Source organism: Mesocricetus auratus, unplaced genomic scaffold, assembly GCF_017639785.1.
Source record: "Mesocricetus auratus isolate SY011 unplaced genomic scaffold, BCM_Maur_2.0 Super-Scaffold_100714, whole genome shotgun sequence".
NCBI classification, from domain to species: Eukaryota; Metazoa; Chordata; class Mammalia; order Rodentia; family Cricetidae; genus Mesocricetus; species Mesocricetus auratus.
The window spans coordinates 10,089,274-10,115,682 of NW_024429270.1; the positions used below are offsets into that span (position 1 = coordinate 10,089,274).

The window sequence follows — 26,409 nt, forward strand, 5'->3', positions numbered from 1 at the left end:
TTTAAATGGATTTTATACTAGAAGTCGGACAATCTGTCCAGTGCTCTTCATCCCACAGAAGCTCCTAGAAATTTCAGTGCGGAGAACAAGGCCCCCCGAGGGATCTCGACCCACAGGCTGAGAACCACTGCCCTAGATGGTCTAGCCACCCTGGAAGGGAGTCATCCTCCTGAGGGAAAGTGAAGGCTCTAGCAGACATCTGAGGGAGGAGAGCTGTAAGGAGGAGCCTGGAGTCCTGAGCCTGAAATGGAGAAACAAACAAGTGGTGGTCTTCTGAGCGCGCGCAGACTTCTCGTCGCAGGCGTGCCTAGCACAGCAGTTAGCTCCGGGTCCTTGTCTCGGGAATTCAAAAAAAATGGAGTCCACAGACAGGGCTGAGCTTTGAAGGGGACTAGAGAGATGGCTCTGTGAGGAAAGCATCCTGCACTTAGAGAGGACCCCAGATAGGGTGGCTGACAACTGCCTGCAACCCAGCTCCACAATCCAAGGCCGCCTCAGGCCTCCACGTGCAGCTACACTCGATTCACATACCCCACCCAGGAAAGCGTACATACACACAATAAGCCTTTAACAAGACATAAAAGAGAAAGCTCACAGATCAGTCATGGAAGTGAGCACATGCCCCAGAAGCACTGCTTGCCACTAGGGAAGCCGTGCACAGGAAGGCTATGCAGTGTGTGATCGTTTGATGGCATTCTGACAATAAAGCTTGTTTCAAGTCAGAGGGTGGAGCTATCCACAAACTGACCTAAATTAACCGGAGAGGCTCTGGAGGACAGACAGGAGGCAGGAATATGAAGGTGCATCTGAGAGAGCACCTCAGTCCTGTTGGGTGGAGGAGTGGAAAAAGACAGGCGGTCACTGGTGGCTACTCTGCAGCTTCTCTGGTCAGTCAGGTTCTTACCCCTATATCTGACTCCCGATCTTTTATTGATAAAGAATAATTAGACAAACACATCTCCGGGCATCCAACTCAGAGCAGTAAATCACAAGGTAGCCACTCCCCCTGGCTTTGCAGTGAACACAGCCACAGCAGCTGGAGCAGCAGCTGGGCCTCAGGCTGGCTTCTCCTTTCTTGCCCCAAGCCCTCTGACTGAGTCTGGGATATTCCTGTGGTAGCCTCTCTACAACAGTCTCCAGCTGCTGTCCAAACTGCACAGGCCCCAAACCCCAGGGGTGCCTGGGCTCCCGAAGGCGTTAATCACCTGCAACTGGCTGGCTCTGCGTTCCTTCAGGCAGACCTGACGAGACTCCTGGGAGTTCTTAAAGAGGATTAGATTAGAAAGAGAAAAATAGGGATTTTTCCCACGTTAAAAAAAATAGGAAATAATATGATGCAGGCAGTCAGGTCTCTGTATAGTTCCACAATGGATGGTTTGAGAGTAGAACAGCTAAAAGAAAAAGAAAGAAAATGGAACAGTTAAATGAAGGGGTAATCATCTTAGCTGCGATTGAGATAATGCCAATTATTATCATTTTTCTAATTCTTGTTTCATCCCTAAAAAATGCTTGATATCATTGCCAAATATGAAAAAAATCGACTGATAAGATGAAATCCTTAGAAAGACACACTAATGAAACTAAGCAAAACATTCACACACCAACAGAGGAGCTTAAAGCTTTCCACACCATTGCATTATGAAACTGTGGAGGCTTAGCCAACGGTTATTAGAAAACCAACCTTAATTTAACCAGTTACCACTCAAGAACCACCACCAGATGACAAGCATCCCAAGGGTATTTAGAAGTTAACTGGGATCCTTCAGGAATGCTAGATTTGAAGTGATTGAAGGAAGCAATAGCTTCATATGGTATGCATTCATCATTTGTGAAGCAGATGTTAAACTCATGGGCCACTTTGAACAGAATTATTCCACAAGACCGGAAAGATTTAGTTATGATAGTATTAGGAGCTGGTCCTCAGTTACAGTGGAGAGACAAAGCTAGGATCATGGAACAAGACAGTAGGGTTAGTGGTTATGAGATTTCCCAAGATCAAATCCTCTGTGAGGATCATTATGCTGACGTGGAAAGACAGATTACATTTGACTATCACTCTGTGGCCCTATGCCATGCAATAGCTTAGAATGCTTGGAACAAGATGGAAGAATCTGGAAAGAGGCCTGAGCCATTAACTAAAATTATGTAAAGCCCAAAAGAATCTTTCATTGATTTTATACAAAGATTGATTTCAGTTGTCAATAGAATGATATCAGATCCAGAAGTCAGATGAATATTAATTGAATATTTGGCTTTTTATCATTATGAGTCAAATTTATTTATTTTTATAATTTTTATTTAACTTTTTACACATGTTACTCCCAGTTCCCTCTCCCTCCTCTCCTCCCTGCCCTCCAGCCCCCCAATCTCCCACTCCATCCCCGCTTCACTCCCCAGGAAGGGTAAGGCCTTCCATGAGGGATTTTCAGAGTATATCATATCATGCCAGGCAGGGCCTAGGTCCTCCCCCATGTGTCCAGTCTGAGAGAGCATCCCTCCATGTGGAATGGGCTCCCAAAGGCCATTTGTATGCCAGGAATAACTACTGATCTACTATCCAAGGTCCCATAGATTGCCGAGGCCTACTCTCTGACACCCAGGTTGGGGGGGTGGGGACAGGATGGATCAGTCCCATGCTGGTGTCTCAATTATCAGTCTGGGGTCCATGAGTTCCCCATTGTTTAGGTCAGCTGCCTCTGTGGGTTTCACTAGCCAGGTCTTGATTCCGTTGTTCATCCCTCGTCTTTGCAACTGGGTTCCAGGATTTCAGTTCCGTTTTTAGCTATGAGTGTCTGCCTCTGCTTCCTTCAGCCACTGGATGAGGGTTCTAGGATGACATATAAAGTAGTCATCAAACTCATTATCATGGGAGGGCATTTAAGGTAGCCTCAATGCCAGTTGGTATCATTCTTGTAGATCTCTGAAAATCTCTCTAGTGCCAGATCTGTCCTCCAACCTATAATGGCTCCCTCTACTGTGGTATCTCTCATCATTCTCTGTAGCAACCACCTCGACCAGCAAGGAAGATGCGACTCGGGAACTCTTCTCCAAGTGGTTTATTCAGGAACCTTGAAACAGTCTTCTTCTCCCCGGGGAAAGCCAGCCCACAGCTTATATGGCCTAGGCATAGCCAACCCCAGCATGCCACTTGGCGACAGAGGATAGGTCTACATACACGGAAGCAAACCATGGACCCGAGCCTTGACCAAATATGGAGTTGTTTACTCCGAGAGCGCTCACCGTCAGGAAGGTGGCAGGCAAAAGCCCGCACCATTTTTAATGTGCGTCACGTCGCAGCTCTCCATAATTCTCTCTGCTATTCTTACTCTGACTCAACCTTCCTGCTCCCCCGTGTCCTCCCCTCCTCTTCTTCCCCACTTTTTCTCCCATCTCCCTCTCCCTTCCCCCCATGCTCCCAATCCAATTAGGAGATCTCATCCCATTCCCCTTCCCCAGGTTACCATGCATATCTCTCTTAGGGTCCTCCCTGTTTCCCAGACTCTCTGGCGGTGGGATTGTAGGCTGGCAATCCCCTGCTCCATGTCTAAATTTCATATATGAATGAGTACATACCATGTTTGTCTTTTTGTGACTGGGTTACCTCACTCAGGATGGTTTCTTCTAGTACTGTCCATTTGCCTGCAAATTTCAAGATTCCATATTTTTTCCCACTGAGTAGTACTCCATTGTGTAGATGTACCACATTTTCTCTATCCACTCTTCAGTTGAGGGGCATCTAGGTTACTTCCAGGTTCTGGCTGTTACAAATAATTCTGCTATGAACATAGCTGAGCAGATGCCCTTATTTTATGAATGTACATCTTTTGGGTATATGTGTGGAATTGCTGGATCTTGTGGTAGACCGATTCTCATTTTCCTGAGGAATCTCCATACCAATCTTCAAAGTGACTGTACGAGTTGGCATTCTCACCAGCAGTGGAGGACTGTTCCCCTTTCTCCACATCCTCTCCAGCATAAACTGTCATTAGTGTTTTTGATTTTAGCCATTCTGGTGGGGAGTGAGTGAGATGGTATCTCAGAGTTGTTTTGATTTGCATTTCCCTGATGGCTAAGGATGTTGAGCACTTTCTCAAGTGCCTCTCAGCCATTTTAGACTCATTGAGAATTCTCTATTTAGTTCTGTATCACACTTTTTAATTGGATCCTTTGGTGTTTTGGAGACTTGCTTCCTGAGTTCTTTGTAGATTTTGGAGATCAGCCCTCTGTTAGATGCGGGGGTTAGTGAATATCTTTTCCCATTGTATGTGTTGCGTTTTTGTCTTGCTGACTCTGTCATTTGCCTTGCAGAAGCTTCTCAGTTTCAGGAAGTCTCATTTTTTAATTGTCGATCTCAGTGTCTGTGCTACTGGTATTATGTTCAAGAAGCAGTCTCCTGTACCAATTCGTTCAAAGGTACTTCCCACTTTCTCTTCAAGAGGTTCAATGTGGCTAGATTGATGTTGAGGTCTTTGATCCATTTGGACTTAAGTTTTGTGAATGGTGATAGATATGGATCTATCTGCAGTCTCAGAGCAGAGCCTCAAGCACAGGGCTGAATATTTGGCTTTTGAAAATGCTAATTCAGAATGTAAAATGGTGATCATGTCTTTAAAGGCAAGATCAGCACCCACAGATGAATGGAGTAGAAAAACAGCTGATATTGGATCTCATACTTACAATGATACTTGGATAGGGGAAGCGACTTGTAAAAATTGTAAGAAAAACCAAAAGGTTAGATGTTTTAATTCTGGTAAACCAGGCCATCTGAAAAAGGATTATAGGCAAGGAATTCCTAGGAACAATTTTTTTTCTAGAGAGAATCCAAACAGAAGGACCTAGCCTTTTGGAATATGCAGGTATGGCAAAGGCCAACAACACTGGACTAATGAGTACAGATCAACATGGGACAGGCAAGATAACCCTTTACTGTCAGGAAACAACATAGGGGACCACTTTCAGGCCCTTGTGTCATATTTAATTCAATCATTCCCTTTCAGCATTGGGGAAACTCCTACACGGAGCAATTAAAAGATTTAATGTCTGTTATGAAAAAGCATACAACTCTGGATGACAAAACAGATTTAGAAAAAAAAACAAAACTTTCAAGAGAAACCATGAAGCAAATATTTTGGCAAATTTCCACAAATGATCAATGACCAAAGTTAAAGCTATTGAAAAAATGGCATTGTAATTGAGATTTTAGTGGACACACATGCAGATGTAACAACAATTTCACCAAAATTGTGGCATCCAAATTGGCCTCTTCAGGAGGTGAATGTTCAGCTAATAGGGATTAGAACTTGATGTTAGGTAAAACAAAGAACAAGATGGAGAAAATGCATAGAGCTAGAAGGACAGAGGAGTAAGTTAAAACCACATGTGGCTAACATAGCAATGTTTTTATGGGAATGTGATTTGTTACAACAATGTAACACCCAGATAAACATTTCTCCAGTCTCAGAAACAAACCATAAACTAAGGTATGTTTCTGAGAAAAATATTAAAAGGTATTATAAAGAACAGTCTCCAACCATTTAGGTTGTATATAAACAGAGCACTGCTGCTGGTCTTTCAAAGGTACCAACAGCTCTACCTTTAAAATAGTTAGCTACATACAGGGTATCTGATATCTGGTGGAACATCGGAAAAATTACAGGCCTTAGAACAGCTGATACAGGAGCTGCTAAATGCTTAACATACTGAAGAATTGAACAGTCCTTGGAATTCTCCTATATTTGTCATTTAAAAATATCTGGAAAATGGAGTATGGTAACAATCTAAGAGCTAATACTGAGATGATTCAGTCAATGGATTCTTTTCAGTCTAGAATTCCTTTGCCTTCTCTATTACCTAAAGGATGGTCTATTATAGTGGTTGATTTAAAAGACTGCTTTTTTACTATACATTTGCCATGATGGGGTTTACAAATTGCTCCTGAAAAACACAAAGTGGAGATTCTATTAATTACCTAGGATATAACATAGGTTTATAAAAAATTCAACCACACAAAGTACAAATCAAGAAAGATCAATTATGAACTCTTAATGATTTTCAAAAATTGCTGGGAGATATTAACTGTCTATGACACCTCAAGAACTAAGTAACTTATTTCAAACCTTACGAGATGATAAGGACTTAATGTCCAAGAAAATTATCAGTTGAGGTTGAGAGAGAACTGGCTTTGGTATAAAAGAAATTACAAGATGCACGTGTGAATTATTTAGCTATACACTTGATTGTATTTTGGCTAGTTTACCTTCTGTGCATTCTCCTACTGGAATTCTAATGCAGGGAGAAGATCATATCTTTAAATGGGTATTTTTACCATATAGAGTAAAAATTAAAGATGTATGTAGAGATAGTTTCTGAATTGGTTCTGAAAGGAAAATTAAGACTTCATCAGTTAGCAAGAATAAACCCAGAAGAATTGTGGTACCGTTACCAATGCAGTAATTTCCTCATGGGAAGAAAAGTACCATTGGTAAAGAGTTTGCAGTAAGTTTGGGGAAAGATTAGCAACAAATACCCCAAAATCAAGAGACTTCAGTTTGCAAAGAGAATGACTTAGATCCTTTCTCACATTGTATGGGGGAACACTAATTTCTGGATCCCCTACATTCTGTACTGAGGCAAACAAATCATAAAAAGGTTATAAGTCAGGAAATTTAAGGGGCTCAAAGCACTTATGATTTTGTTCAAAAGTGAGCATTATTTGCTATTCTCATGGTGTTATTAGATTTTCCAGAACCTCTTAATATAGTAGTTAACAACTCTCAATATGCAGAAGGAGATGTTTTACACATTGAAACTGCTGAACTTATATCAGATAATTCAGAATTAACTTTGTTATTTATTCAATTACAAGAAATAATTGGAAATAGAAGTTATCTCTTCTAATGTAACTCATATATCCCATAGGGGTCTACCAGGCCCTCTAGCACAAGTTAATGATGAAACATATGAACTGTTGGTTGAAAATGTGCTAGACACCTCAGAATTTCATAAGAAGCACTATGTTAATAGCAAATGTGTAGCAAAATTCTAATAGGTCTCAATAATAAAAGCCTGGAGTCAGATATAGGGGGAACTACTGGGAGATCAGAGAGATGAAGGAGCAAACCACAGCTATTACCATCCCAGCAAAAAAGAGATTGAGCTCCTGTGTCTTCACGTCTTATCACATCTTCTCTCTGCCCAGCCATATCACTTCCTGTCTGTCTGTACAGACCTCAAGTCCTCTATGGTTAGCTAGTGACTAGCTCTGCCCTCTGATCTTCAGGCAAGCTTTATTTGTACAAACAAGATATCACCACATTTCCCCTTTTCTGTCTAAAAATTAAGGAAGGAAGGTTATAACTAATATAGGAAAAACTATATACAATAAATACAATAGCTATATACAATACATACAGACAATAAATACATCAACAATGTCTAGTCCATTAACAATTGACAAATTCAGAGAAAATACTCCATTATGTATCCTATGTTGGTGAGTCCAAAAGGTTGTACCTAAGTCATTTTCTATTCTAACTTGCATTACCAAAACTCTTTTTATGTCCTTCAACCTTATATATTTTACATTTCTTTATTGAATTTCTTTTCTCAATCTGGTAACAAGGAAAACTATTACTATAATAATAAAGTCTTCAACTCTATCATAGACTCGAGAAGAAGATAATATTACCTTAGTAAGCAGGAACTGCAAGCAAGCAACTTCCAAGAAATGTGAGAAATGACAGAAACATCTGGCTACCTGGACAGTCACCCAAGGTTCCTATGTAACATTGGGGAATCCATCTTCAGACTATAGGTCTAGCATATCTGACAGATATTTCTGTGAAGCAGAGTATGCTGAAGGGCTGTCCTATCTTGTCTTGGCAAAGTTTGTCAGTTCTTTTTTTGGGGAGGGAACATGCTTGTCCAATTTGGACAGCATACTGTCAGCAGTTGAGGTAAGAGCACCCCAGTTGCTATCCTTTGCCACAAAGAAAGTAAACACCATATGGAGTTTCTTAGATGCCCATCATCTTCTGTGAAGTAGATTGGTGCTGCCAGGAGCAGCCGTGTTTCATTGTCATTAAAAAAAATCAAACCTATGTTATTAAAACATTTTAAATGCCATATTCTGTAGATCTCTGAAGAGTTTGAAGACGATCTGTCTATGTAAAATATATCTCTTTTAACCTTTAAAACATACCTAATATGACTATAAATTCAATTGTAATAGGTGACTAATTGCTAACCTGCATTTCCTTACTATCCTAACCAGTTGTTAATAATAACTTTCAAGGACTAAAATTTTGCATTACATTGCAAGATTAGAAATGTTCTAATAAAAATAATCTTAACTTTGTATAAACATACAAAAAATCAAGCCAATATGAAATATTTAAAACTAGTAGTTGCTTTATTGGTTTAAAAGTAGATTAAATAATCTATCTTTTAATCCTATTTATATATCTACCCTTATTTATTTTCACAGTAGATGCAATAATCTATACTTATATCCTGTCATATCTATAGACCCCTTTTTTTCTTTTCAAAACAAGAGTTCTGAATCTAATCTCCTTTGTTCAACTTTCTTCCTGACTGTAACCAATAACAATTTGTAACTGACCTCCCCCAACAATGGCAAATAACCATGACCCATCGAATGACCAAAAACCACCTACCCCAACTCTCAGGAATGCGGGTGTGATATCCTTAAATTGACTTCCTGCTGTCTGGGGGCAATGGCATCCTTGGAGGATCCTGAAAAGAAAAATTTGGGTTAATTGTCAAGTCCTGGAAGAGGTAGTGCACATTTGTTATCTGGTTTCTGAGTAATGGGAAAGTGCAGAGCTTGTTTCAAGTCCTGGCTAGAGTAGTCTGTGAAGCTGGATCATCTCAGCTAGGCTCCTTGAAATTGTCTTGAGCAGTTCGTAATCCAAAGCTGATCTTTGGGTGGTATTTTGCAGCTTAGTGGTGTTATAATAGTCCTGGTGGAATCATCATTATGGTGTTCCATCATCATTTTGGAGACTTCAAAAGCCATTGTTAGACACGCTCATGGTTCACTGCAGAAAGCTTAGACATTTTAAATTTCTTATGCAGCAGATCTCAAAGAAGCTAAAGGATTAATATTTGTTATGTACATCCAGAGTACAAAAACTTAATTCCTAGTTACCTGATAGAGACTCAAATCCAAAATCATGTACAGTAAGCTAAATGAAGTATTTTTCTGGAATATAGTACTGTATATGACCATTAATATCATGGCAAAAACTTTAAAATGCATATATTTTAATCCGATGAATTTTTAGATAATATTTATACCTCAAGAAAAGCTTCAAAAACTCAAAATAGAGCCAAAGAATTATGATATTAGTGGCAATAATATAGACCCTAATTTTTGTTTTCCTTCTGTCCAATATCAGGTGGCTCTTCTGACATGAGACAGAGATTTTTTATTTTACTTTAACAAACACACTTGGGTTTAGAGAAGGACAGAGCCGCACACCAACTCCAAAGACAGCTTTAATAACTGATTGGATTTGGACTACAATGAGACCAGTTGCATAACGTATCTGTAAGAAAGGCAGAAACAGATATTTTGGGAGAGTTGTAAGATTTTATCCCGTTGGAGATGTAACATGCTAATAGGCCAATTTCCTCTTTTTCTTGGGACATTTTTTTCTGGATTATTTATCCTTTTCCTTCACATGTCTTATTTGTCTAGTGGCCTTCATATTCCTTAGTTAGATGCTTTAATTCTTCAGAAAAAAAAAACCAAATACAAATACAAAACCCTTCCCCAACCCTAATTTTGTGGAGCTTCCCTTATGACAAGTTATATCTGATCAAATTAAAGCATTTGCTAGTTTTAAAGTTAGTTTATATTGAACAGCCATGCTGTTTGATTAATTATCACCTCTTCTAATCAAGGAGTATCTATAGTTCAAATCTAATTTTTATCAATTATGATGGCATCCATAGCTTCCATTCTCCTGTGGAAAAAAAAGCAAAACGCAAATCTTGGGCTCCATACAGGGGTCAGCACATCTTTAAAGCATACTGGCTGATTTAATTCCTTAATTTTATCTGTTATCCAATGTCTCTCTGCAGCTGTTGTTTCTTCCACATTAGCACTTAGAAAAGTCAAAGTTAATAAAGCACTATGCAAACTGTTTCTGGGGGGTTATTTATTAGACCTTTCTTTTTATTTAGCATATCATTTAGAGTTTGATTTGTTCTTTCTATGATTGCCTGCCCTGTAAGATTGTGTGGTATACCTGTACTATGCTTTATATTATAATAAGCAAAAGAACTCTTCCATTTTACTAGCGACATATGCTAGAGCATTGTCTGTCTTTATTTGTGCAGGTATACCCATGATGGCCATAAATTCTAGCAAATGTGTAATTACCAAATCAATCTTTCCAGAACTCAAAAGCGGTTGCCCATTGAAAACCTGAATAAGTATCAATAGCATGGTGTACATATTTTAATTTTCCAAATTCTACAAAATGGAACACATCCACCTGCCCGATTTCATTCCTTTGAGTACCCTTTCAGGTTACATTCTGCTGGTAGAGGAGGTTGGTTTTATAAAGAACAATTAGGACATTTCCTTATAATTTCCTTGGCTTATTGCCAAGTGACAGAAAATCTTTTTTCAAACCTTTGCTATTGGCATGATTTTTTAGTGAAATTCTGATACCTCCAGCACATTTTACAACCCATAGTTGATCAATTTTGTCATTACCTTGTGCTAGAGGACCTGGCAGGACCATATGAGATGGGATGTGATTGAGATATGTGATTAAAATACATGTATATATATATATGTACATATATATATATATATATATATGGGATGATTACTATTCCTGATTGTTTCTTGTAACTGAAGAAATAATAAAGACAATTCTGTATCATCTGGTATAAATGCAGTGGTTTCAATATATAACAATTCTTTCTGTATATTGTGAATCAGTAACTATGTTTAGAGGTTCCATAAAATCCATTAATAACATGAGAATGGTATATAATTCTGATTTGAAGAAAATCATAAGGGCTTTGAGCCACATTACTTAAATTTTCTGATTTGTAACCTTCATTTCCTGATTTATTTGCATTAGTATAGAATGTAGGGGCTGCAGATATTGGTATTACCCATATAATGCAAGGAAGGATTCAATTAGTTCTCTTTATAAATTAAATTCTCTTGCTTTCAGGATATTTGTTGTTAACTTCTTTCAAATAATTACTGAAGCTCTTTGCCAAGGTTTACTTTCTGCCCATAATTTGTCAATGTCATCATTAGTAAAAGGTATTACAATTTCTGCTCTATCAAAGCCTGCTAATTGATGAAGTTCCAAGTTTCCTTTTAGAATCAAGTCATAGACATTTTCCTGTGAAGTTTTTAATTTTTTACTATGTTTATGTGGGGGAAAGACTCATTCTAAGATAATATCTTACCTCTGCATTAATATTCCTGTAGGAGAATGCTTAGAGGGTAAAATAACCAAAATGAAATCAAGCTTTGGATCCAAATGATCCACATTTGCATTCTGTAATTTCTTTCCCATCAAAGCTAATTCTCTCTCAACTTCAACTGATAATTTTCTTGGACTATTTAAGTCCTTGTCAACATCTAAGGTTTTAAACATTTTTGTTTCTAATCCAATAGTGGGCCTAAGATAGGAAATGCCTCCTAGAAATCATTGAAAGTCATTAAGAGTCAACAATTGATCCCTCCTAATTTGCACCTTTTGGGGTCTAATTTTCTGTAGACCTATTTTATATCCTAAATAATTAATAGAATCTCCTCTTTGTATTTTTTTCAGGAGCGATTTGCAATTCCCAACAAGGCAAAATTTTCTTTACTTCTTCAAAAATTCTTTCTAAAGAATCTACATTTTAGTCAGCTAGTAAAATATCATTCATATAATAGTAATAGATTGATGAAATTGCTTATGTATCCAATGGCTAACTTACAAAATATTGGCACAGGGTGAGGCTATTTATTATTCCCTGAGGGAGAACCTTCCACTGATATGTCTTATCAGGCTGAGAATTATTATAAGTAGGCACCATGAAGGCAAATTTTTGTCTGTTTATTGTAAAGGTATACTGAAAAAAACAATCTTTTAAACCAATAACTATACGAGGCCATCTTTAAGTTAAAAAAGAAGTCAAAGGAATTCCAGACTGTAGAGAGGCCACTGGCTGAATCATCTTATCTGTTATAATTCTTCATTTTCCAGATTTCATTTTAATAACAAATACAGGAGAATTCTAAGGGCTGGTTGATTTTTCAATATGCTGAGCATTTAGTTGTTCCTATAGCAGTTGTTCTAAGGCCTGCAGTTTCTCTGTTGTTAAAGGCCATTGTTTAACCCATCAACCATTTTAAATGTAGAGCTGTCGGGAACTTTGAAATAGCAGCAGCTGTTGTGCCCTGTTCTTGTAAAACCTGAATTGTTGGTGACTGTTATTTATAACAGCTTCTAATGTTTTCCCAGAAACATACATTAATTTATGGTTTCTTTCTGAGATTGGCGGTATGTTAATCTCAGTATTCTATTGCTTAACAAATCACATCCCCATAAGTTCATTGCTATATTAGCTATATGTGGCTTTAATTTTCTGCTCTGTCCTTCTGGCCCTATACATTCAACCCATCTTACACTCTGTTTTACCTGAGATAAAGTTCTAATACCTAGGTCCACTTCAGCCCACACTCAGAGCAGAGGGCAGAGGTGAGCACTCGGTCCCCATCTTAGACCAGAATTCCTCCCGATTGCCCTCTCTCAGATCCCATGGCCTGGGGACTGCAGCCAAGTTGGTCCCTGAATGGATGAGCAAGAGACCAGGAGCCTGCAGAGGGAGCTAGCCCACACTCAGGGCAGAGGGCAGAGCCAGGTCGACTCGCCCCCAGACAGATGACCAAGCAACCAGGAGCCTGCAGAGAGAGCTGATCCACTTCTGCCCACACTCAGGGCAGAGGGCAGAGAGCAGAGAGCAGAGGCCAGAGAGTATTGGATTTACTTGCACCCACAGAAAGGGAACCCTGGTCTCCCACCCACCAGGAGAGGAAGAGACTCTTTCTACACCCACTGGAAGAAGTGATGGGGAAGATGCAATATAAGAACACACTTAGCAACAGAAAAACAAATATGACACCACCAGAGTCTAGAGATTCTGAACACCCCAATGCGGATGAAGCAGAAGGGAATGATCTTAAAAACACCTTCATGAAAATGATAGAGGCCCTCAAAGAGGGTGTGAGAAAATCCCTTAAAGAAATAGAGAAGAAAAAACAAAAAAAATTCAAGAAATGGAAGAAAAAACAAACCAAAAAATCCACCAAATGCAAGAAAGGGAGGAAAACAAGAAGCAAAAATTACAAGAAACAATTCAAACAGTGCAAGGGTTGAAAGCTGACATGGAGACAATAAAAAACACAGTCTGAAGGAATGCTGGAAATAGAAAAGCTGGGAAAATAGTAAGGTACTACAGATGCAAGCATAAGCAACAGAATACAAGAGATAGAAGAGAGAATCTCAGGTGTAGAAGATACACTAAGAGAAATAGAATCATTGACCAAAGAAAATCTTTAGTCCAACAAATCCCTAACACAAAGTGTCCATGAAATATGGGACACTGTGAAAAGACCAAACCTAAGAATAATAGGTATAGAAGAAGGTGAAGAAACCCACCTCAAAGGGGCAGAAAACATATTCAACAAAATCATAGAAGAAAACTTTCCTAACCTAAAGAAAGACATGCCAATGAAGGTGCAAGAAGCTTACAGAACACCAAATAGAGTAGACCATTTATTCATATTTTTAATTTTGTTCTTTGATCATTTATAGAAGTTTGCAAAAATACTCACTTCATGGATTTCCCTGAGTCTTCTGATAGTTGTTCTACCATCCAGCTGATAAAAAGCTGTATTATTATCCAGAGCAGTATGGTTCCTTATTATAAGCGTTAGGTTCATTAATTGCTTTGGGAAGGAGTTTCCTCCATGGTTACAGGAAAATACTGAACTGAATTTGACATGGGAGCCTGCAAGAGGCTTCTCAAGGTGTTTCCTGACAGCAAACAGTTACCTTGACTGTCCCTTGTTGCCCTACTTTCATTTGTCTAATGCCTGCCTTTGCCATACCTTCTGCATTATCGAGAAAGAAGAATACTTCTGTTTGAATTGTTCTTAGAAAAAAAACATTGTTTCTAGAAATGTCTATTTTAGGTGACCATGTTTGCTAAAATCGAAACACTTGACATTTCAATTTTTCTTTAAACCCCTGGAAATTAACGCATCCTATCCATGCATTATCATGGTCATAAGGTTCAATATTGATTGTATCTTGAATCCATTTCTCCAATGGTGCCGATCTTGCATCTAATGGCCTAATTACCCTTTTTCATTGTACATTACCATTTTCAGAAGCCAGAGATTCAATTATTATTTGTCTAGCTTCTGAATCTGGTATCATTCTATATATTGATGAAATCAGTCTTTGTAAGAAATCTGTGAAGCCTTCCTTTGGACCCTGTATAACTTTAGCACATGACTCAGTTTTCTTTCCTACTTCTCCAATTCTGTCCCAAGCATTCAACGTGCTGTGTGGCATAAATCCAGGTATTGGTCATCATACAGAGACTGCCTTTGTGCACTTGCATAGTCTCCCTCTCTAAGAAGTTGATATTGGGAGATTTTCATATCTCTACCCCAAATTCATTGTTCCATGGTCTTAGCCTTATCTCTCCACCAGGTCTTCCATTTTAATGAGGACCAGGTTCCAAGACCATATTGACCAAGTCTCTCCAGTCTGTAGGTATAATTCTATTACAAGTTAACCACTAAGTTAACATGCTTCACAAAAGATGAATGTATGCTATGTAAGACTATCACATCCTCGAATCTCCCTAAATCTAACATTTCCACAGGAGTCCATTTAACTCTTGAGTAGCCCTAGGGATATCTATAATTTTGCAGTTGTTCCTGTAAGGTGACTGGATAAATAAAAGTTGGTTGTTTGAAAACCTTAGGCTGTTCCACTCTAACCTTATAATACAATGCTGATATTGCTTCTCCATTAAATTCCTGTGTCTGGGTCTGAATAGCTCTATGGTCTGTTTTCTTAAGTTTTTCTAAAACCATATTTTAGCACCCATAGTAACCAACTTTCCAACTTTCTAGTGATAAAACAATAATGATAAAACTGATAATGTTTACAATTGACGTTATGCAAGTCCCATCTAAATTAGTTATCCTCTCATTTAATTGTTCCATTTTCAATCTATCCAGCATCATACAGAGACCTAAATCCCTCCATTGTAATAATGCTTCCCATTTTTTAATGTGGGAAAAAGTCTCCCTTTTAACTAATTCCTCCCTTTAAGAATTGCCAGTTGTCCTACCAGCAATGTCAGTAAACTGTGAGGCATACCATGTCTGATTGGTGAACTAGCATGCATCCATGAGCTGAGAGTGGCAGCCCAAGGAGAAGGGGTTGTAGGGAAAGCAGGCAACCCATGGCAAGGAGAGAGAAAGAGAGAGGGAGCTGGTTGTCTGAAACACGTATGGGATTGTGCAGAATAAGCACACATAGCTGGAGCTGCCTGGAGTCAGAGCCAACTGGTCTAAGGCAGGTAAATCCTGTGGCTTTTGGAGCCCCAGTGCTTCTGGAGTTTGGGTAGCAGCTGGAGAGTGTTTTAGAGAGGCTACAACAGGAAAATCCCAAACTTGCCCAGAAGCTTGGGAAGAAAAAAAAAGAAAACCTAGCCTGGCTGGGCTGACTCTAGCGGGATCCCACATGAAGCTCTGACCTGCCGGTCATTGCAAAAACACAGGCACACAGGCACACAGCTTTTATTGTGAATTCAGTTCCCACATTGTGCACCAGATATAACATGAGTTCTAATAGGTCTTAATAATAAAAGCCCAGAGTCACATATAGGAGATCAGAGAGATGAAGGAACAAACCACAGCACTTACCTACTCAACTTTCCAGGCAAAAAGAGACTGAGCTGCCATATTCTCCCACCTTAAAACTTCCTCTCTCTGCTCAGCCATGTCACTTCCTGTTAGTATAGCATTCCAGACCTCTATGGTTAGCTAGTGGCTAGCTCTGCGCTCTGGTCTTCAGGCAAACTTTATTTGTACAAGCAAGATATCACCACACAAAGGTTTAAAAAAGATTCTTCTATCACTTGGCAACAAGCCACGGAAACGTCCTAATTTTTCTCTGTATAACCAAACTTACTACCTGCAGAAAGTAACCCAAAAGGTACCCAAAAGAAATGAAATTTGGCAAATGCATGTGTTTCATTTTGCAGAGCTTGTAAAATTAAAACATGAACAGCATACCACAGATACATTTTCAGGATTTCAATGGGCAACTGCTTTGAGTTCTGAAAAGGCTGATTCTATAATTACCCATTTATTAGAAGCTATGGCCATCATGGGGATACCTGTACAAAGTAAAATAAAACAATTTCTGCATATTACAACATAAAGCATATTGCCCAGTCTATCACACAATTCTACGATGCAAGCAGTTATAGGAAGATCTAATCACACTCTAAAAGATATTCTTAATAAAGAGTAACAAAGACCCCAGAGTTAGAATGTACAATGCTTTATTAACTTTAAACTTTTAAATGATAATGATAAAGGAATAGAAAAAACTGCTGAATTAAATCAGCCTGTATACTTTAAAGATGTGCTGGCCTCTGTATGAAGACCAAGATATGCGTTACATTGGGGAAGAGGTTTTGCTTTTTTTCCACAGGAGAAGAAAAGCTACAGATATCATCAAGATAGCTAAAGATTAGACTTGAACAGGACAAACCTCTTGATTAGAAGAGGTGATAATTCATCAAGCAGTGTAGCCATTCAATCATTCAATCCAAACTAACTTGTAAGACTTAACAATTGCTTTTCATTTGTTCAGATAAAACCTGCCAAAAAGGAAATCCCCCAAAGTTAGGGCTGGATAAGGGTTTTGCTTTTGTCTTTTCAGGAGAATGAAAACACCCAACTATGGAATCTGAATACCACTGCACAAATGAGATATCTGAAGAAAAAGGATGAATCATCCAGAAAAAGTATCCCAAGGAAAAGAGTAAATTGTCCTAATGGTATATCACATCTCCAACAGGATAAAATTTTACAAATCTTCCCAAATGTTTGTTTCTGCTGTTCTCCACAGACAAATAAGGCAAATGACTTTTTTATAAACCTGGTTCTATTAAAAATTAAAGCTGTCTTTGGAGTTGGAATGTGAGTCTCTCCTTCTCCAAACCCAAGCATGCTTTTTTTTATTAAAGGAAAATCCAAAATCTCTGACTCATGTTAGAAGAGCCACATGATATGGGACAGAAGAAAAACCCAAATTAATGGACTATTCTATTGCCACTATTCTCATAATTCTTTGGTTTTATTTTGACTCTTTAAAACTTTTCTTAATGTATATGTACATACGTTCTGTTGTGATATTAATTGTCATATAGAGTACTAACTAATTCTAGAAAAAGACTTCATCTAGCTACCTGTACATGATTTGGGGCTTGAGTCTCTATCAGGTAACTAGGAATTAAGTTTGTGTACTCCTGTTATACTTAACAAATTGTGGTCCTTTAGCCTCTTAAGGATCTGCTGCATATGACCTTTAAAATGTTTAAGTTTTCTGCAGTGAAGCTGGGTGTTGATGGCACACACCTTTAACCCCAGCACCAGGGAGGCAGAGGCAGGCAGATCTGTGTGAGTTCAATACAGAATGAGTGCCAGGACAGGTTCCAAAGCAATACAGAGAAATCCTGTCTCAAAAAAACAAAACAAAACAAAAGTTTTCTGAAGTGAGCCATGACCATTCCTAACAGTGGATCTTTGAAGTCTCCAAAATGATGATCCGGCCCCACAAACAAAATTCCCCGATTGTGGTAATTGCCATTAAGCTGACAAACACGACCCAAAGATTGGCTTTGGAATACAAACTGCTCAGGACAATTTCAAGGCAGCAGCTGAGATGGTCCAGCTTCATGCACTACTTCAGCCAGGACTTTGGAAAAGCCTTAAACTTTCCCATTGCACAGAGACTGGCAAAAAAAATGATACAGCTAAATCTCTCAGGACCTGATCATAATTTCAATTTTGCCAGGGTCCCCTAGAGATACATTTGCCCTCCAGACAACAGGAAGCAACCTAAAGAGTATGACATGTCCCCAAAAGTGGGGTGGGTTGTTTTTAATCATTCAGTTGGTTATGCATATTTATCATCATTTAGGAGGGTTTTTTTTTATAAGTTGTTATTGGCGATGGTAAGGAAAAAAACTGAATAAAGGAGATTATACTCAGGGATCTTATTCTGAAAAGAAAATAGTAAGATATGGAAATGATAGGATAAAAGGGTAGATTATTGAGTCTACTTTTAAACTAAAAAAGCAACTACTCTTAAATATTTTACATTGGCATGGTTTTTTGTATATTGATACAAATTTAAGGTTATTTTTGTTATATTGTGTAGGTAGAGATCTCACATACCCGCACACTGATCACACCCATTCGGGCGTGGTCACGGGTACATGGGGGAAGGCAGAGATAAGGAGGGGGCACTTTCTCTCTTGGGGTTCCAGTGAGGTTACCGGGGTGTGTCCCAACTCAGTCCTGTTCTCCTGATTGGTGCTGAACCGATTCTTGCATCTGCTGCCACAGGGCTGCTACGGAACCACCACAGAAACCAACACTCCTGCCGAGCTAGCCCAACAAGCCCGGATCCTATGAAGTTTATGAAATGAGCACCTCTGAGCAGCCGCCACTGTTTCTCCACAATTGTGTGTGTTCTCACTCCTACTGTGCCCCGGCTCCACTTTTCCTTCCTCCCCATAAGGTTCCGTAGCACTCCCTACCCGTGGGTTATTTTCCCTTCTTTTAATAAATCCAGCTCGCTAATATTCCGTAAAAGCTGCTTAGAATTTTTTCAGATTTTACTTTTGCAACAGAGCTGCATTTGGCGGCACACATTCGCCACCTGCTGGCCAAGCATAGTTACTACATGTGAAAATCCTTACCTCAACTGGAGATAATTGGAGATAAGCATTACATTCTGGTACTTTAAGCTGGTGAAAATATTACCTACTCTATAATATGGTGGATATTCTTAACATGCAGAACGTTAAGGAACACATTGCATTTTATATGAATGACATCCTGGGAGAGAATTATGACATGCCCCAAATACATTTGTGTATTATGCTAACAATTAGCTTAATAATACATATACTATGCTGGAAGAGAAGACTTAATAACAATACAGAAAACAGGGAAATGGTGCAAGCTATTAATAAATTAGAGTCAAAATTCAAAATCTTGAGATCAACATGGAAATGTCTAACAAAGTAGATAACTTAGAACTTAAAAATAACCACCTACAAGACAGAATTAGTTCCATGACTACTAACCTCATGGCCAAAATAGCATCCATTCAAGAGGACGATATCAGGCTGACAGAAACAACTTGTTCCATGTCTGATGACTCGATTAATAGAATGCAAAGACTAGAACACCAGATCGGTAAACTTACTGAAACATTTCATTCCATGTCTGAGCATAATGACCAGCTAACAGATAGAACACTCTTCCCAGAAGGCAATTTACATGCCATTCATCTAAGGACAAGACTATTAAATGCTTGGAATTGCTTATAAATGATGAATCCAAGAAACTGACAGACTCTATGAAGTCCTTAGAATTTTTTTTTACCCAGGAAGTTCACAAATTCAGAGAAACAATGGCTAAGAAGCTGCAGGTCTTAGAAGATCCCCAACCTGATACATCAGATTCAAAAGTACTAGCAACAGGTCATGACAGAGGTTTACCTACACCTCTCAGGTGCCGGAAAGATCTTCCTAAGATTGTTATGCCATCTCCTATGGCCTTCCCAGTATCCATGACTGAAAAACCAGCAATGAAGAAGCATCCAAATGGTTCTGTTGCTTACCAGTGGGAACCAACAGAGATGAAGGACCTGAAGGGAATTAAACAAGCTGTTGTTTCATATGGTATTCACTCTCCTTATGTCAGGGAGTTACTGAATTCTTGGGTGAGTGCAAATAGGGTAACCCCAAAGGATTGGAGTCCATTAATCATAGCGCTGCTAGAAAATTTGCCTCAAATACAATGGAGAGTGTTATGTAGGGAAGAAGAAAAGGCACTCGAGCTTCAAGGCCAGAAAGGTTATGAAGCTCCCCAGCGGGAAGATACTGAACATGTGGATACCTAAAGAAGACAGAATGGTTAGCCAAAAGACCCACCAAACAGAAAAGAATCTGATATTTGGTATCAATGTTTAATTTTCGTAACTTACGTCCTTATAAAATCTATTTCTCTTTACTTCCTAATATTCTTTTGGTCCCAATTCACTTAAACCAATGCTGGCTTTGGAGTTGGGTTTGGCTCTCCTCCTCTAAATCCAAGCATGCATGTTGTTAAAATAGAATTCAGAGTTTCTGTATTATATCAAGGAGCCAATTGATGTAAGACAGAAGAAAACAAAATGGGGCCCACTTCATCGATTTCACCTGCTCCGACTTGATGCATCTGAACTGGCAAGTACCACCCTAAAACCAATTTGGAATTACATCGCTCTACACATCTCCAGACTAATTCACTGATATGTTGCACCTTCTACACTCTGGCCAGAGCCTCAGACAAGAGCTTCAATCAACATTATAACTTCAGTCAAGAACTTCAATCAAGTATCTCCCTCCAAACAGAGACTGAGTACAAATGTTGTAGCTAGTCCACTTGTGACTTTCACTTGAGGTTGTCATCATCCCATTTCAGCAGGAAGTAATTTTGAGAATACTACGGCCCCTTTTCCCTACTGTTGATATTACAGGATAATTTACATCTGCTAGGGTTAGTTTTCAGTTATTTAGGGTTGGGATTGGAAAGAAGTGTTCAGACTTGGGCATCTTTTTCAGATAAGTTTAAGGTTTAGATGAGATAGATATGCTTAGGATAGGGTATAGGTAGGTCATAATGTGTTTATCACCTTCTGTGTCTATATGCTTTATATATGTTTCAGACTAGTTTCTTTCAAGTCTAAATCTTTTTTGTAGACTAAAGGGGAATTGTAGGTATAGATATCATGTACCCACAGCACTGACTATACCCATTTGAGTGTGGTCACAGGTACATGGGGGAAGGCAGAGATACAGGTCAAGGAAAGAGGGATCACTTTCTCTCTTGGGGTTCGGGTTGAGATCGGAGACCAGCAGAGCCCTGATCTCAGTTCTCAGCATCTCACATAAGTTATTTCTAAAATAATATACAACATCCCTATCCTGTGTAAGGTAATCCTCCGCATATATATATATATATATTTCTGCTCTTGCTTAAGGTATTGTACCTATGCAGTTCATTTAACAATGTCTAGACCATGAAAGTTATTATTACTAACTAGGTTAATAATGAAATGCAGGTTAGTAGTTAGTCACCTATAGCAGTCAAACTTATATCTATTTTAGGTATGTTTTCAAGGTCAAATAGAGAAATATTTTTAGATAGACAGGTCATCTTCAAACACTTCAGAGATCTACAGAGTATGGAATTTAAGATGTTTTAATAACATAGATTCTTTTTTATGACAATGAGACTTATCTGCTCCTGGCAGCATCAATCTACTTCAGAGAAGAAGGTGGACATAAAAAACGAAAACAAAAATCAAAAAACAAAAATCCTCCATATGGAGTGTCACAGTTTCTTCTGAGTTCTGCATACAGAACAGCTTCAGGAATACTTATTAAGATGGAACAAACACACAGGATATCCCTATCAGGACTTGACCATTATCCTAAATTTTCTTTGGATTCTGATAAGATTACCAGTGCAGGAAGTAGTCTAGAAAACTACACCCACATTCCCCAAAACTGGACTATGGATATTTGTCTTTATTTAACATGTTGGTTACAAGTTGTTAAGGGCAATGGTCAATAAAAAAGCCAAACAAAGGAGATTAGTTTCAGGGTTCTTGTTTTGAAAAGAAAAAAGGGGGGAAATAAAAGGGGGACGATGCTCTTATTCTCTGTAATAGTTTGTCGCTTGTACTGGTTTAATAAAATGCTTATTGGCCAATAGACAGGCAAGAAGTATAGGTGAGACTACCAGACTAGGAGAATTATGGGAAGTCGCTATCCAGAAGCAGAAGAACCAAGATGAGAATGACTTACTGAGAAAAATTACCAAGTCACATGGCTAAACATAAGAATTATGGGTTAATTTAAGTTGTAAGAGTTTGTTAGTAATAAGACTGAGCAATAGGCCAAACAGTTTATAATTAATATAAGCCTCTGTGTGTTTATTTGGGACTGAATAGAGCAGGACAGAAAATTCTGTCTACAATGGAGTTTGCTTTCTTTGTGGTAGAAGTTAGCCACTAGGCAAGAAACTGCCCTTGCCTCAACTTCTGACAATATGTTGTCCAAATTGGATACAAAGGAAGCAACTGCCAAACTTTGCCAAGGCAAGGTGAAACATGCCTTCAAATTTCCTGTTTCACAGAAAAGTCTATCAGATATTCTAGGCCTGTAGGCTGAAGATGGATATCCCAAGGTTGCAGAGGAACCTTGGGTAACTGTCCAGGCGCCAGCTGTTTCTGTCATTTCTTAGTTTAGGAAGTTTTTTGCTCTACACTTTCTGTTTGTTCAAGTAACATTATATCCTTCTCAGGACTCTGATATAGTTGAAGACTAGATAGTTACAGTTTTTCTTGTTACCAAATTCAGAAAAGAAACTCACAAAAGAAGTGTAAAATGTATAAGGTTGAGACACATAAAAGGATAGTTTTGGGTTGATAATACAAGTTAGGATAAAAAGTAAATTATGTGAGTGGCACAAGGAGCTGTTACCAGAGCCGGAGCAGCTGGTTAAACCTGATCAAGATGACAACCTCCCAAAAGCACCGTGACTTCGTGGCAGAGCCCATGGGGGAAAAGCCAGGGATTGGTGAAGTCCTGGGCAAGAAGCTGGAGGAACAGGGCTTTGACAAGGCTTATGTGGTCCTTGGCCAGTTTCTTCCGAGAATGGCTGAAAGACACGTGAGGTGCCAATGCCAAGCAATCCCGGGACTGCTTTGGGTGCCTTCGAGAATGGTGCGATGCCTTCTTGTAATGTACTCTGGGACTCCTCAGCCCCACAGCCACAGAATTGAGTCTCCAGAGTCTGAAGCCTGGCGGGGCTCCTCCCTGTTCCTCCATGAAGGAAAAGATTACTGTTGTCACGCTCACCTCCTGTGTCCTCCAGGATCTTTTGGGAGTTCTCCCCCTCAGCACTTAGCCTTTTTAGAATACTCCCCCTTGCATACCTTGCCCCTCCTCCCCCTGCAGCTCCATGGCAACAGTTAACTTTCCCGAATGGGTGGTATTTTCTCTAAATTTGTCAAATGCAAATGGGCTGGATATTGTGAATGTAATTCTTTTTTTTTTACATATATGAGCTTCTGATATTCTTTTTTTTTAAGTGAATGTAATTCTTACCTGATAATTGTTGTTATTGTATATAGTTTTACTCTTAAAACCTTCATTTTTATTCAGATAAAAAGGGGGAAGTGCTGTGTGATATTTTGATCTCATTCTGACAATTAAGTTTGCTTTGAGTCAGAGGGTGGTGCTAGCCACTAGCTGACCAAAATTAACCACAGAGGTTTTGGAGGACTGAGGACAGATAGGAGACAGGAAGTAGTAAGGCAGGGCTGAAAGAGGATCTCAGCCCTTTTGGATGGAGGAATGGAGATAAGAAGTTAATGGTAGCTTCTCTGCAGTTTCTCTGATCAGTCAGGTTCTTACTCCTGTATCTGACTCCCAATTTTTTATTGATAAAAAATAATTAGGTAAATGTATCAGCTGTGATCATCCACTGGCCCTGGCTAGCACTGCTAGTTGCCTACTAGGAAGGTCTTACCTGTCTCTGCCCTTGTCTGGGTCTGCTAGATGCTTGTTCTTGTGCTTGTATAACCAGCTCCTTTTATCATGAGTCTTCCCCATTCTGTGTCTATGGAGAGTTAACTCATTGTACCTACCAAGATGTAGCTGCAGATTCTCTTAACTACCTCATATCTATAGGGTAGTCTTGAGTGGCCTTTCTGGAATAGGTGACAGCCTCTTGGTAGAATTGATTCTCATTTACAATTTGATCTATTAAAATTAGCTGCACTAAAAACTCTTAAGACTATTTTGGTTTTTGTTTGTTTGTTCGGTTTTGGTTTTTTGAAACAGGGTTTCTCTGTAGCTTTGGAGACTGTCCTGGAACTAGCTCTGTAGACCAGGTTGGCCTCTAACTCACAAAGATCTGCCTGCCTCTGCCTCCCATTTATGTATTGTGTTTATGTATGTGTGGTGTCATAGCATATGCATGGAGATCAGAAGACAACTTGTGGGAGTTGGTTCTCCTCTCTACTATGGGAATTCCAGGTATCAAACTCAGCTCATCAGGCTTAGCAACAAGTACCTTCACTGCTAAGCCATCTAGATGACTCCATAACTTTTCTTTTATCCCTAATGTCTGGTTTGTTTGTATGTTTGTTTGTTTTACCATAACAAACCCAGTCAGGAAAACATGGGGAATGGGCTGGGTCTTGGGGGTCATGATGCCTTTAGCTTTCATCTTAGATGGCATGAGAATCCCTGAAGCTGACCAAGGGGCAGGGTCTTACGGGAGAATACTACATACTATGCTATGGCACAGGGTTTAAGCCAGAAAGAGGCTGCTGAGTCTGTTTTAGGAAGGTGAAGACAGATAGGTAGAGCAACATCTGTAAACATAAATTTCCTCTGTCATTACCAAAAACAACTTGGAAATAGGGTTTTATTTTGCTTGCAACTCTGTATCACACTGTTCAAAACCAAAGAAGTCAGGGCAGGAACTCAAGCAATAGGAAGCTAGAAGCAGAAGATAATGCAGAGGGCATGGAAGAGTGTTATTTATGGGCTTGCTCCTCATGCCTTGCTCAGCCTATTTTCTTCTAGAATCCAGGATCACCACCCCAGGTGTGTTTCTACCCACAATGGGCTAGGCCTTCATCCATCAATCATTAATTAAGAAATTAATTAACTATAGGCATTCTAATGGAGAAAAACTGATTCCTTCATGCTATCTGAAGCCTCCACACACATGCTGGTGCATGCACAGACCTACATACACACACACACACACACAAACACACACACACACTTGAGAAAGAAATGTAGAAACTTTAAAAAAGAGTTTAAATTCTTTAAGTTCATTCCATAATTGGTAAATATTTGTCAATGCCACTGCATTGTGCCAAGCTGGAGTTGGCCAGTGGGAGCAGAGCCCTTTCCTCTGAGAAACTCAAACAGGGGCTGAACAAGGCCTCCTAAGAAACTGTCATCAAGATGCCCACAAAGAGAAACATCCATGCATGGGATATCAGGTGCTATCATTCCTGGTCCCAGTCTGGCAACTCATCAATTGAGCTTCGTACTGCCACGGTCACCAAACACCTCCTGCCTCCATTTCTTCCTGCCTGTGCTGACATCATTCCATGTCTTCCTGCCTATCCAGGTTCTCTCTCCCTTCATAGCCACTGCAGGAGGATTTTCTGAATCTTAAACCTGTCCCCTCCTCAGAGAGCTCCAGAACATTCACCACCCAGGCTCAACTCTCCAGGCACTCAAAACTGCAAAGGTCATTATCGAAAGCTGTGACCCTTAGATAGGGCTCCTCATGTTGTGGTGACACCCAAACCTAAAATAACTTTCTTTGCTATGACCTGTAATTTTGCTATCATTAGGAATTGAAATGTAAATACCTGGTTTTCTGTTGGTCTCAGGTAACCCCTTGAAAGGGCCAGTGGGCCCAAGGGTGACGACTTGTATGTTGAGAACCACAGTGCAGTAGATAGTCGTATGATCAGGTCACTGTGGGCTGCAAACGTCACTGTTTCCCTTCCTCTTAGAAAGACAAACCTGGCCCACAGCAGCCGGAAAGGGACTGGTTGCAGCTCTCGACCCGGTAGTCGGAGAGAAATAGGAATGAGAGACGGATGCTGAGCTGGTTATACAGTAATCTTTCCTTCCCACCTGTCTTGTGTCTGACAGATCCTGTGCGCCACGGCAGCAGTCCTGTGAATCATCGATATGCTGTTGGTCATCAAGAAGATGGTGACTGACAAGAAAAAGGGCCGGGAAATGTAAACTAAGCCCTCCACCTCAACAACAAGGCAGGAACTATGCTGAAGTCACCTAACTCTTCCCAGCATTTGGCAGAGGCTTATGTCCACGTATAATCATTCCCACCAGACCATCACGGAGCTCCCAAGCCCACCTGTGTGTGACCATAAAGACAGGGCTGCTAAGTTGCCAACTCTCCTACTTCCTCGTGTGGCCTTA

The 26,409-nt window shown here is 39.5% G+C and overlaps 1 protein-coding gene and 1 long non-coding RNA gene across 3 annotated transcripts; one reads left to right on the top strand and one right to left on the bottom strand.

Moving 5' to 3' along the window:
- On the bottom strand, positions 1-26,374 carry LOC121137902. 2 transcript variants are annotated; one of them, XR_005875169.1, is made up of 4 exons: positions 25,830-26,374; positions 8,676-8,754; positions 1,206-1,391; positions 1-241 (listed from the first exon to the last, which is right to left on the bottom strand). It is a non-coding gene; the product is annotated as an uncharacterized LOC121137902 (long non-coding RNA). The 2 variants fall into 2 exon arrangements; XR_005875168.1 differs by having other exon boundaries at positions 1-1,391.
- On the top strand, positions 22,919-23,170 carry LOC101836125 (barrier-to-autointegration factor-like). Its single transcript, XM_040740782.1, is given in 2 exon segments — positions 22,919-23,072; positions 23,074-23,170. Coding segments are annotated over 2 exon segments (228 nt in total). The 5' UTR covers positions 22,919-22,941.
- Positions 26,375-26,409: the final 35 nt, after the last annotated feature.